At 35.9% G+C, this 13,356-nt stretch overlaps 1 protein-coding gene across 1 annotated transcript; it reads right to left on the reverse strand.

Moving 5' to 3' along the window:
* Positions 1 to 10,993: 10,993 nt before the first annotated feature.
* Positions 10,994 to 13,122, reverse strand: LOC116862277 (ATP-dependent RNA helicase DDX18). The gene has a single exon (XM_032849533.1). The coding sequence runs from the start codon at positions 13,009 to 13,011 to the stop codon at positions 11,350 to 11,352; it is 1,662 nt and encodes a 553-aa protein (XP_032705424.1). The 5' UTR covers positions 13,012 to 13,122; the 3' UTR covers positions 10,994 to 11,349.
* Positions 13,123 to 13,356: the final 234 nt, after the last annotated feature.

Below are 13,356 nucleotides of genomic sequence, written 5' to 3' on the forward strand. Positions count from 1 at the left end.
ACTTATTCTCAGAAGTGATTACTCCAATCATGGTATCCTTAGATTGCATGATATGCTTTGCTCAAAAATATTTTTTTTAATGGGAATCATGATCAAAGACAATTTAGAGTTACAATGGAAAAAATATATACCTAGCTTGAGGAAAACATTATTCACCACTGACAGTGCAGCTTTGATAAGAAGATAGAAATTGAGTGTCAGCTGACATGGGAAATTCAGGCCAAAGAATGGAGGGCCTGGACTAGCTATGCAGACCAGAGATGTCCCAGGAGAAGGTGACTCCAAAACCATTTTGAATGATTTCAAAACCATTTTGGATTCCATAAAGAACTTAGAATTCTACAGTATATTAGGATTTTTCATTAATTAAAATATGGACTATAGTCAAATATAAATATATTTGTGTAAAAGAAGTGCTGCTTTTGACCCATGACTAGAAAAAGAATATCAGAAAAAAAAGTTTGGGAATTTATAGTCACACTTATTATTCTTTTCCAATAGCATGAGATTTGGGGGTAAGGGCTTAAGGATCTTACAACCAGTTCTTGATTAAAATAATACTAACTACAAGATTTATTTTAATTTAGACATTCTAAGCTTTCTGAGATTTGGCATAATAATATAGAACATCAGGGAAGTAGGAAAGCAATGTAATATATTATTTGAAGAAGAAAAAAGCATGTGGTTTTAAAAAAAGGCTTAAGATAAATTGTAAATTTCCATATAATAAGAAAATAAGGATGTAAATCTTTTTAATATATAAATATACATGTTGTAATATTATTTAAAAATTAAATAGTAAAAGGCAGAATTTAACTGGAATTAATATATATTACATATGGCATATTTGTATATTATTATATAAAAATAATCTAAAACATATACTATATAATAAATATAATATGTAATATTATAACATAACTATTAATTGATTCATTATAAAGCTAACTATATATCAGTAAGTATTTTTTAGTGGAAGATCAATAAATGTTCCTGGTTTTATTTGTTTTGTATCTAGACTATATTTCTTGACTCACTAACTCGTTTCAACTCAAGTGGTCCACATACTGGTAGGACAGTGAAACAGGGTAGTCGAGGATAACAACAGAAGAGTGAAGTGTTGCAACATTATATCTTAAGCTGGGATATGAAGAAAGTTAACATAGAGGGAACTGATAGAATGAGAGTAGATATAGGAGCCAATGGACTGGTTTGGTAAGGTCAAAGAACTATTGCATTAATAATGGCTGACTGAGAAGATAGGAAAGATAGGAGTCTAGAATGAAAGACATTTATGGGTCCCCTCTATTATCACCCTGAAGCCTGACTGATCAACACAATACATTGATGACTTCTTTCTATTAATACAATAAAAAATAATTTACTCATTCAGACTTTTCAGATTTTTGACAAAGTTTATATTATTATGTGCTATAATTCTAATATCCAGAGAGCATGTGTGAGCACTGGCATGGGTGGGAAAGAGGGGCAGAGGGAGAGGAAGAGAGAGAGTTTTAAGCAGGCTCTGTGCCCAGCCCCAAGCCAGATGCAGGGTTCAATCTCACAATCCTGAGATCATGACCTGAGCCGAAACCAAGGGCTGGGTGCTTAACTGATTGACCCACCTGGGCCCCTGCCCTTAAAACCTATACTTTTATATAAATCTAGTCACACTCATACATCACATATACTTTACTCCCTTCTATGACATTTGTTTGTTATGAAAAAGAAGAAAACTATAAAAACATACAATGAAGAAGGAAGTTACAAGTCATCAATTAGTAAGATGTTTTAACATTTCAATACCCATTTAACTCTATATCATGAAGCATATTTATGTAACTTTTCTGGTTGTGTGCCTTTTATTGTAAAAGAAACTTTATAAAGCTTGAGGACATGTGCCTTAAATTAAGTGTTTTATTCAAATACCATTAATTGTGGCCCCATTTGGTAGAACTGCTAATATCCATTAACTACAGCAAAATTAGTAGTCTGTACATGAATTTTTACTCTACATAAAAGGGTGTATAACTTAACTAATGATTCTTGTTCATGGTAGTTAATAAAGGTGTACTTTTCTTACACTTTCCACTCCAAAGGCTAATCATCACGTCATTTTCTACTCTCTTAAGTAAGAACCATTAAGAATTCAGTAAACGAATATTAGGATGTGAATAAGCTTAACAACTCAAAACTCTATTAATTTTTATTGTTAATAAATAGTAGGGTCAATATATAGGTTATCAATACCCTTTATCTGTTGTCAACCATCTCTGATGACATAAATTGAACCAATATCTGTGGGTGAATTGTCTTCAGTGGACACAATTCATTCATTCTTCAAATAGTCTAAAATATACCCCTAGATCTAAGTTAAATATTTGGAAGACTGGATTGGATTAATTATAGATTATTGAATCATGTCTTAATGTGATCCCATTAGAATATATTTCAACTTAATTTTGGAAGCATTCTGGAAATATGTTGATAAATATATTGTTCAGTTTGTTATACATAGTAATACTTATACATGAAAACCCTCAAAAGAAATTCATACCTGATTTTAGCATTAATTACAGTTGTGCTTTTCCTAAGATACTGAATTGTTCTTAAATTTACGGACAGTGAATTATGTGATTTACCAGATTCCCCTCTTTACATTAGCTAGAAGAACCAAATTTGTCACCAGTAGCTATCAAGATCATAGATACTTATGAAGTACTTTTTAATAAGCACATTTGGTTTCACTTACTTGCTTTTAACTTTTTTTGTCACAATTACTTCTCATTTACATTAATTTGGTTTTTTAATATCTGTGCAGAAGCCACTTGGTGTCTCCTTTTTCTTTGAAAGGAGATATTTAATTATACAATTAAGAAAGCAATCAATTACAGAAGTGCTGGTATGAATACAGTGAATGAATCTATTTCATATATATGTATGCACTTATATATGACTCCTATCATTCATTAATCACTTCTTTTATTGTTTCATGTTCTTTGACCAAATTTAAATCAGATAAGCTAGATATTCCATGTGAGTGCCTTATACAAATTTGTTTACGTTGTCCAATTGTTATTTTTAAGAAACACTGAATTTCCCTTTAGCAGCAACTGTTTCATTTTTGTAGTAATTGTCTCTGTTCAAGACAATTAGGAGTGATGGGGGCTTTATTAGTTAATTAGCAAGGCCTGAGGAACACTGTTCTACCAGCATAATTAAATCCATTTTAAAATACACAATATAAACCATAGTTGGTTGTTAATGATCAACACATCTTGTCTATTTGCTTTTATTTTTTTCCTCTAAATCTTTTTTTTTTAAACCTGTGAACTTCCAGCTCTTCCCTCAAAACAAAGTCAAACAGCTGCTGATAGATACTAACTCAAACATCCAAAAGACATTCAATACCTTCAGATTCCCTGTTTTCTGTACTGCTATTTTGGCATTCACTTTAAAAGGTAACTTTTTTTTTTTATCTTGCCATTTTTCCAAGTAAAATTTTTTCCCTAAAATAATGAAATGAAATGAAAATAAATAAGGCAATCCTTTATCTCCTTCTTTGAAAAAATGATAAATTAGTTAACTATATTGATTACAAAATCCTTTTCTACTTCTTCTTAATGACTTGAACAACTGAATATAAAAATGTCCTATCCTTTGGCTATTATTTAATTCTAACTTAGACTTTTTCATTTGTATGTTATTTTTTATTCCTTTCTTTTTATTTTAGTTCCCTTTCTCCTATAATTTATATCTCTTGTGTGTATCTACCCTGACATCTTGGTTTGTCCTTGTTTATGCAGATATATGTATAACTTATTTGAGCCAAAAAGAGAACAGTGAATGAAACAGAATGGAGATGCTCTTTATACATAAGATATGATGAACTCTAAAGAGACTGAAAGAGAAGACAGAAGAGGAAAAAATAGAGAAGAAAGGATAGGCATTCCAGCTATGGTCTGGGAGTCCTCTTTTAGGTCCTGGGCTATTTCAATTAACAGCCAGACAGGTACTAACAGATCAATCTAGTTATTCTGCATATCGTGGTTTTAGAAAAGAGAGTCAGAGACAGCTAGCTGTCTACCAATAGCCACTGTATATTTTTCCTCCACAAATACAACCCTAAACACATGTTGTTGCAATATTAATGTGTGTAACTGAAAACTACATTATTCAGCCTGCCTTACAGATGGGAGTGGTCATATGATTAAGTACTGGCCAGCAAACCATAAGAAAAAGGTTTAAAAATAACTTCTAATGATACTCCTTTAAAAGAGAGAGACTAGAATATGTCTCTTCCCTTTTCCCTTCCCTTTGCCTCAAATGTAGATTTGATGGATAAAAATTCAGCAACAGTTTTGTGACCAAATATATTTGTTTACTGCTGTATCCCAGCCTCTAAAACACTGGTTAATATGGGCCCCCAAAATATGTGCCAAATGAGGGGCACCTGGGTGGCTCAGTCAGTTAAGTGTCAACTTTTGGCTCTAGGTCGTGGGATGAGCCCCACTGGGCTTTAGACTCTGCTCAGCAGGGAGTCTGCTTCTTCCTCTGCCTCTTCTGCACCCTGCTCATGCTCTCTCTCTGTCTCTCTCTCTCTCAAGTAAATAAAATCTTTAAAAAAAAATTGCCAAGTGAATGAATGAACCAGCCAATCAGTTGATAAATGAAGGAGAAAGGTATTTCTTCCTCAGTAGGTGCCTCATCTTTACCCCTTCCTGAGATTTCTCTTGTTAGTTTTGAAGATAAGCATTTTTAAGGCCAGATTTTGGAATGGCTGGCTATATTTATTTGTTACATGCCCTTTAGCAAGTCATTTACTTTTCATAAACTTTGCTTTTATCATATGTAAACTGTGATAATAATATCTGTCATGTGTGGTGGTTGTAAAAACCCAAGATAGCTTATTATATCCCTGCCTTGTTGCCCTGAATATTATAGTTTCTGAGTAACTCATCCACAAATGTCTTGTAATTTATATCTATCTAATAAATTCACTAATGAATATAATGCGAAATAACTAAAATTTTATTGAATTCTTACTGGTTGACATTTTATGATAGGTACACAGAATTTCTAACTAGATATACCTTCCATTTACTACTTTTTATTTCATCATTACCATACACCCATTTCAGGATGTCATTATGTAACGTTAAAAATATAAAATATAAATAAAAGTAGCATCTTGGATAATCTTCATTGTTTTCTTATATTGTTGTCTATTGACAAGATAGAAATTATAGCTACATTATTAAAGTATAGTTTCATAGTAAGGGTGAACACTCAAGGAGATTTTTCTAAAGTAGAGGAGATAACCATGATATAAGGTAAAATACAAATTCTATTAGAGAAAGAAAAAATACAAGAGAAATTCAAGGGAGAGAGAGATTTCTTTTGCCTGGGAACATCAGAAAAGGCTTTGGAAAAGAGGCACCACATTATCCAGGATCTAACAGATGGAATATGATGGAAGAGAGGGCCCGCAAACTGACAGGACAGCATAAGAAAACACAGAAGACATGTCTAGGTAGCAAGCAAAAAATTGGCTTGATTGGAAGACAGAAGGAAAGAATAAAGAAATGTAAAAGAAGTAGTACAAGATAATCTGGAATGGGGGCGCCTGGGTGGCTCAGCGGGTTAAAGCTTCTGCCTTCAGCTCAGGTCATGATCCCAGAGTCCTGGGATCGAGCCCCGCATCAGGCTCTCTGCTTGGCAGGGATTCCCTTCCTCTCTCTCTGCCTGCCTCTCTGCCTACTTGTGATCTCTGTCTGTCAAATAAATAAACAAACTATTAAAAAAAAAAAAAGATAAACTGGAATGGCATCAACTCAAAAGCTTAGTTGGATAAAAATAGTTAACAATTTACCCCCAAAATAGATGCATGCTTATATACTTCACTTAATAGGAAGGTAAGTTTCTGGAAATGGGAGAGGTGACTGAATCAGAGCTATTAAAAGGCATTTAATATTGACCTTGTGACAATGCAATCCTAGAGTCTTTCACTTGCGTTTGTTCATTCTTTCCTTTAATCACCTGAACTCATAATAGGCTCCAACTCCCTTATCTATAACTGGTCAAACAGCCCTAGATGCAGAGATATTTCAGATGCATTTCCTAGTGTTTCCAGAAATCACTGCTGTCCTTACCTTCTTGTCCATTTCCTGGAGAAATGTGCCTCCAACCTACCCACCTGATATATTTCTTTTGGTCCTTTTAACAGTTCAACCCTATCACTCAAACATCTTGTGGCAGATATGATGGGTCAAAACAACTCACCAGGCCACATCAGATTCAACAGCAGACATTACAGAACACATACCAACAGGAAGGGTACATTGTCTGGGAGAGTATTAGCACAGCTGAAAAAACAAAAAACAAAAAACAAAACAGAAACAAACAAAAACCTTCATTTCAGGATATATATATATATTTTTTTTTCCCACTAAAAATGAATTTTTCTTCTTTCTAGAACTTTTTTTTCCATTTCATAAACTGATTTCTTGTCTTATCCAAGAAAGTTTGGGGTTTTTTTGGTTAATTTAATTGTTCTATTCTTAAGGTAGGGAAAAGGAAAAGAAAGGAAAAAAAAAAAAAAGGAAAAAGAAAAAGAAAGAAAGGCATTACATAAGCTAGTGGCCCCACATCTCCTCCAAGTCTTTTGACAGTGTGTCTGACAACTAGAATAATGCATGTGGAAATAGTCTTCCTTACACTCAGTCTGCTTCTTTGTCAACTTCAATAGCAAGGTTCACTGAATGGTTTGTCTCATTGTCCGTAAGCAACTCCAGAGCCCCTTAAAACTTACCAGTCAGGCTGGGAGAATCAGTAGACATTTGGCCTTTTATCACAGGATGGATCCATAGCCTGACATGCCAATTAAACTGGGTAGAATAGGAAAATGCGGTAACTTGAACAAATCTCATCTGTTAATGACACTCCAGCCTTCAGCTGTTCTACAGCTTCTAAAATGTCAAAGGCTGAGAAATCATCTTTGAGTATCTCATTCACTGGTGGAGGCAGGTAGCCTCAAATATGATGCAAATTGCTTCTGGGGCATGGCATGGAACAGTTTACCTCCTGCTTTTTCACACACTTTGTGGGACTTGTTAATCAAACCGCTGGACCCTGTACATGAGGAGGTAGTCACAGCTCTTCAGAAAGTATTTGAAAAGTCAAAACTAGAAAAAAATATGGATAAAAAATGCAGTGGAATCTTTAATCTGTCTTAGATACTGCAGCAACATCTAAGGGCAGTCTTCTTCATGCTGAGTCAATTGAAAGGATTCAAAGTCTGAGAAGATTCAGTTTATTTATAACTAAAGGCAATTTGGAATGGTTTATAGTTCATTGAATATTAAAGATTAACAGACCCCTAATTAAAGATGTTTTGCTGGTATAATGAGCAGTGCTTTCATTCATGAAATAGACATATAAGAATAATTTGAAATATCTTCTCTGCTTTTTTTTTCACTTTTACTACCTTCTATTTCATGTGGGTGCTGTAAATGCCAAATCTCTTTTATGGCGACATGCTGCCCTCCTACCCAGATTCTTTTTAGAAAAGGCTTGTTTTTCAGTGCTGAAGTTTCTGAGTTCTTAACAGCATTCATATCAAATACTGTTGAATCTTTAGCTAAGTCAACCTACTCTGCTGTCTAATCTCAATCAGTAACTGAATTTGCCTACATGCCAGTGGTTTTTTGATATTTGTTTGGTGGCATAATTTCCGCAGAAATATAGAGAAGAATATTTGTCTCCAAGGAATGTGGTAACACCTTCCTGGAACTATTGGACTCTTTTTGTTGTTTATTTTTGGTGGTTGATGGAAAAGATATTCTAAAGGGCAGTATATGTGGTCATTAGCTACAAATATGTTGAAGGCACCCAAACATGGGTTTAAACCCTTTTTCCAATATGTATTATTTGTATAATTTTGGGTGAGTTACTTATCTTCTTTGAGTCTCAGCTTCCTTATCCTCAAACAGGCAAGATCTACATTACAGAATCAAAATGAAAATATAAAAAGATAGTAACACTAATGGTTTTCACACCATGTCATATACATACATAGTATGCACTCAATAAGAGATAGTGTGCAACAAAGAAATCACTGCCATTCATCATTTCTGTCTGTAAGGCTGTAAAAAAAAACATCAGGCAGCTCATAAACTATGATACCGTTGTCTTCTCAAATCACTAAAAATCATCCCCTGCCAATCTTTGTTTGCCATAATATATGACAAAGAATCTCCTAAATAGGGTCACATACGTAAGGCCCCCAGACCATCCCAATGTCCCAAAAGGTCAGACTTTGATCTAACAGAGCCAAGGTGGAAGAAGGAGAAGCCAATGTTACCGAGCTCCTAAAACTGTGGTCGATGAGGAACAGGACAAAACAGAATGGTACCATGACAGAACCCTGTCTCCCTCTACACTGAGCACATTTCCTTTTTAAATAATACTTTTATTTTTTATGAATTAAGTATATTGACCTTTTTTATGAATTAAGTATATTGAAGATGGATTTATGAAAAGCCATCAAAAGAGGATCTCATAAAATGGCAAAGATAGCCTATTCTCTCTGTTACTTTCAACTCATTACAGCCAAGTAAAGGTTACATACAAGATGTCTTTAACCAGTTTTGGAAACCCACGCTTGTAATATAGTAAAGGGAGATGTTGCTCTACAGTATTGCCACTGATCTTAAAGCCACTGATTCTTCCCTGTAAGGCTTTATAGCACTCTCCCTTTTCCAATCTCTCACTTCAATTTTTTTCGAGTGTGTGTCCTTGATCTTTGCTTTGGCCAGGAATGTTTGGTTCTGCTCTCCTGGCTTTGTTCTCTTCTCTCACTGTAATCATTCTTTTCTATGCAGCTCCTAGGAAAATAGTAGGTTTACTTTTTTTTAATCAAGATTTTACTTATTTATTTACTTTAAATTTTATTTATTTATTTATTTGAGATAGAGGAAGCAAAAGATAGAGCACAAGCTGAGGCCAGAGGCAGAGGTAGAGGGAGAAGTAGGTGCCCCCTGTGCAGGAATCCTGATGTGGGGCTTGATCCCAGGACCCTGGAATCATGACCTAAGCTGAAGGCAGATGCTTACCTGAGTGAGCCATCCAGATGCCCTTTATCTATTTATTTAGAGAGTGCACAATGAGGGTAGGGAGGGGCAGAGGGAGAGGGAGAGAGAATCTTAAGCAGACTTCATGCTGAACATGGAACCCAACTCAGGGCTCTATCTCAGGACCCTGAGATCACGACCTGAGCCAAAATGAAGAGTCAAACAGTCAACCAACTGAGCCATCCAGGTGCCCCTACCTTTTTTATTCTTAAACACTAATTTAACCAAATCCTTTTTGTGATAACAAGAAGCAAGTAATTCTATTTGTTACTAATGAAGAAGGTAAAACCCAGAAATGTTAAATGATTTCAGCAGAGGCATCTGAGGGAAGCAACCAGGGTTTAAAACAAAACTTGAAGCCTTGACAGAGCTGTCCTTTAAAGAAAGGTGAGCATCTGTTTTTAAATTTATTTCTTTTTATCTTTTACTAATAAAATCGAGCATGTAAAGGGCATGTAGCCCATTACGGTTTATGATAGTGTCATCAAATACATTGTTGTTACTAATGTCCAGAGCAACACTTTGAGGAAAACTTACTTCCTCCCATTTTACCTGGGAAACCCTGATTGTAGATACTTGGCCAAGGTCACATTACGATAGTCGCGTCTAAAGCTACTAACTCCGGAAACCAAAACTATGTGCTCTTTCCCTATGATAAGTCACATGACCAAGGTTAACTCCGTGCTTAATGTTCTTCCAGGGACGTTAGAAAAGAATCTGTCTCTTAAACTATCTCTTCACTAATGCCTTGCAGTGGAACATAAATACTGAACATTACTAATTTCCTTGCATAAAAGCACAGAAGAACCTGTGATGTACAAAGTGGCAACATACCACGATACCGTCATTTAGTCATTATCAACCAAATTTGGCTGAATTTATTAAATCAAATCAGCAGGTATATAAGTTTTACAGATAATGAATACCAAAACCAAATAAAAGTAAGTTGCATGAAAGTAAGTTGCAAGTCAGGCATGTTTGTGTCTAGCCCCTTGAGGAATGTGGTAGAGAGTGGATAATTATCAAGTCCCTGCATTGTGAGATGGTGGTGTCCAGGAGTGAGAATGATGTCTCTACCAGAATGACACTGAGGTTTCCTTGGGTGTTACTCCTGGTGCTGTGGTTTGAGTCTGATTCTGATTAAAGCGGATACTAAGATACTTCCAAAAATTCCCTTCCTATTTAAACAAATTGTAGCAAACACTGTTGGATGCTTAATGAACACTTATTTCTTCCTTTTCCATTTTAGGAAATTACTGTGGGTTTTTGGAGTGGTAATGTGCCAGTTTAAAAACCAAATATCCTACAAGCCCCATGCTGTCTTTACAGCCATCTCATTGTCCGAAGAGATTCAACACAAGTCTCCCGGAGACGTCTGCAAATGTGTTGCCTTCCAAGTATAGGTACTGTCCTTCCTCCTTATTCCTTCCACTTCTTCATTCCTGAAAATTAGTTGGAAATCTGTAAAATGGGTAGGGGTTTTTATTGAGATTATGAAGAAATCAGGAGAATTAAACTACAAGCTAGAGAGAATAGAATAGAAAAACAGTAGAAGCCTGAAATATGGATGTTTTAAAGCTCCCGTGTCATCACTATACACTTATTTGCACTTACTTATCTAAGAAACGGAAGTTTTCATTTGGTTAAACCACTACAGTCATTTTTTTCATCATTGTAGGTGATGGACTATCCAAAAAGTTTCTTCTTCTTTTTTTTTTTTTCAATTAGGAAATCTTTACAATCCACATACACAGTCTGAAAATATAAATTTGTATGATTTATTGATATAAGTCTCTTTTCTGCAACTATTAGACCTAGGACAAGTGATTTTATTTTATTTTATTTTATTTTATTTTTGAAACCAGTAATATATTTTATGTTAATTACTTGATTTTAAATAAAAAAATAAAAAATATCCTGCCCCCCAAAACAATGACAAATTCGGAGGCAAAAGATCTAAAATACTCTGTTGCCCAACAAAATCCAAAAGATCCCTTGTTTTGCTCTTGAACAACCTAGATAAATTGAATTCTGTTTTACATCCCCAAATAAGAGCGGTATCTCCTGGAAGATAGTATCAGTGCCTGGAGCTTGAAACCGTCAACTCATACTCCTGTTCCATCAGTCTCAATCCTGAAGCTACAATTCCTTTGTTAGAGAAAGGGGAAAAAAATCCATTTCAGGACAAAGCTATTCGAGACAAAAGGAAGGTGTGTCTTCAGTGGGAGAACTGCCGGCTGTCGGAGGACTTCTTGCTAATGTGTTTGAAGATTTTGGACTTCTCGACATTTTTGGCTTTCTGGTAGCCAAAGCCACCACCGCCTCCTCTCTTTTTAAGCTTGCCGTCATTGCTGTTCACGTTCAGATCAACAAAAGGAGGCACCTTGAAACCAAACGAAAGAGCAACCTGAGGCAAATTTAAGTTATTAACATTGAAGATCTGTTTCAGAGAGTGGGAATCATATGCTCGAATGTAGGACTTATACGTTTCCTGGGCTGACTTATGAAGGAAGTAGTTCTTTTCAATCAATTTTTCAAGCTGAGACTGAATGTCAGAAATTTTGGACCAGGAAAACTGAAATTCACTTAATGGAACCTTGGATAGCTTCAAGTAACGAAGGAAACCCAATTCTTCAGGGCGTAAAATGAGCAAGGCATGCCCTCTCCCGTTTAGGCCTCTGGCTGTTCTTCCCACACGATGAATATATTCCTTGGGGTCATCTGGAGGGTCATACTGAACAATCCAGTCGACTTCAGGAATATCCAGCCCTCTCACTGCCACATCAGTACATAACAATATCCCTGAATCTGCGTTGCAAAACTGGAAGAATGTGGTTGTACGCTTATTTTGCTTCTGCCTTCCATGAATGGCCAAGACAGGCAAATTGATGTAGTTCAGCAACTCATAGTGGTATTTCACGGACTTACAGGATGAAAAGAAGACCATCAGTTTCTTCTTCCGGTTCTTCTTAAGGAATGTAAAGAGTAGGAGGAATCTCTTTTCCAAGGGACAAACAACATAGCCCTGCTCAAGACCAAACACTGTTGCATTAGCTTTATCGTCATCAACGCCAACATACAATGGCTCCTTTTTCAAAGAAATCCTTGCCAAGTCCTCAACTTTTCGAGTTTGTGTGGCAGAAAAGAGCATGGTTTGCCTGCGTGTTGGCAGAAGTTTAATAATTTGTTTTAATTCCTCTTCAAACCCAACATCCAAGATACGATCAGCCTTGTCAATAACCAGACACTGCAGATTTTTATACATAAGCCCTGGGGTATTCTGCATGTGGTCTAGGAGGCGGCCTGGGGTGGCCACGATGATGTTGATCCCATTACTGAGTTTCTGTGCTTCAGCTGACCTGTTGCTGCCACCCATTATCAAGCCGTATGTGTGAACATGGTACGTCATTAGCTCCTTAAGAACATCGAAAGTCTGCATGGCCAGTTCCCTGGTAGGTGAGAGGATAAGAACTCCAGTTCCATTCCTAGGCATGAACTTTAACTTGACAATGAGTTCAGCTGCAGGGATGAGAAATGCCAGTGTTCTGCCACCGCCTGTTTTTGCAGCTGCTAGAAGATCCCTGCCTTCCAGAAGTGGTCTGATACTTTTATGCTGAATTTCAGTCATGTTTGTAAAACCCATTTCTTTTATTGCCCTGAGAGTGTTCTCATTGACAAGATCAGTAAGAGAAGCAAATGAAGTATCCTCAAAAGCGCCTGTCAGTCCTAGGGGTAGGCTGGGCACTTCACTGTCCTCTTCCTGATCATCTGGCTTCTCCACACTGTTTTCTGTCCCTTCAGGAGCTTGGGCCCCTTCTTCAGAGTCCCCTTTGTCTTCAGTTTTCACTTTTTTGGTATCAGGCCCAGCATCATCCACCATTTTTCTCTTTTTCTTTTTCTTCTTTTTTGGTTCTGAATTGGGAGGCTGTGTTGCTGCTTCTCCATTGATTTTTATGGTAGATTTCTTTTTTTTTTTTTTTAACTTGTACAGTTTCCAGAAGTGATTTTAATTAGCAGGATCCTAGCATCCAAAAGTGAGGTAGTTGACCTAAGTAATACTTAAGATAATTTTTTTCTTCTGATGTCTAGAATTTCAGGAAATTTCCAAATGGAATTGAAAAATGAGTATTTCTTCATTTGTAATTTCTTTGTAAACTGAATCAGTTACAGCTGAGAGAAGAGACTGAAAATGTTTCAGAGAGATTACAAAGGACTTGATTTTGTG

The sequence above is a fragment of the Lontra canadensis genome, unplaced genomic scaffold (assembly GCF_010015895.1).
Source record: "Lontra canadensis isolate GAN:19392208 unplaced genomic scaffold, GSC_riverotter_1.0 scaffold1, whole genome shotgun sequence".
NCBI lineage: Eukaryota > Metazoa > Chordata > Mammalia > Carnivora > Mustelidae > Lontra > Lontra canadensis.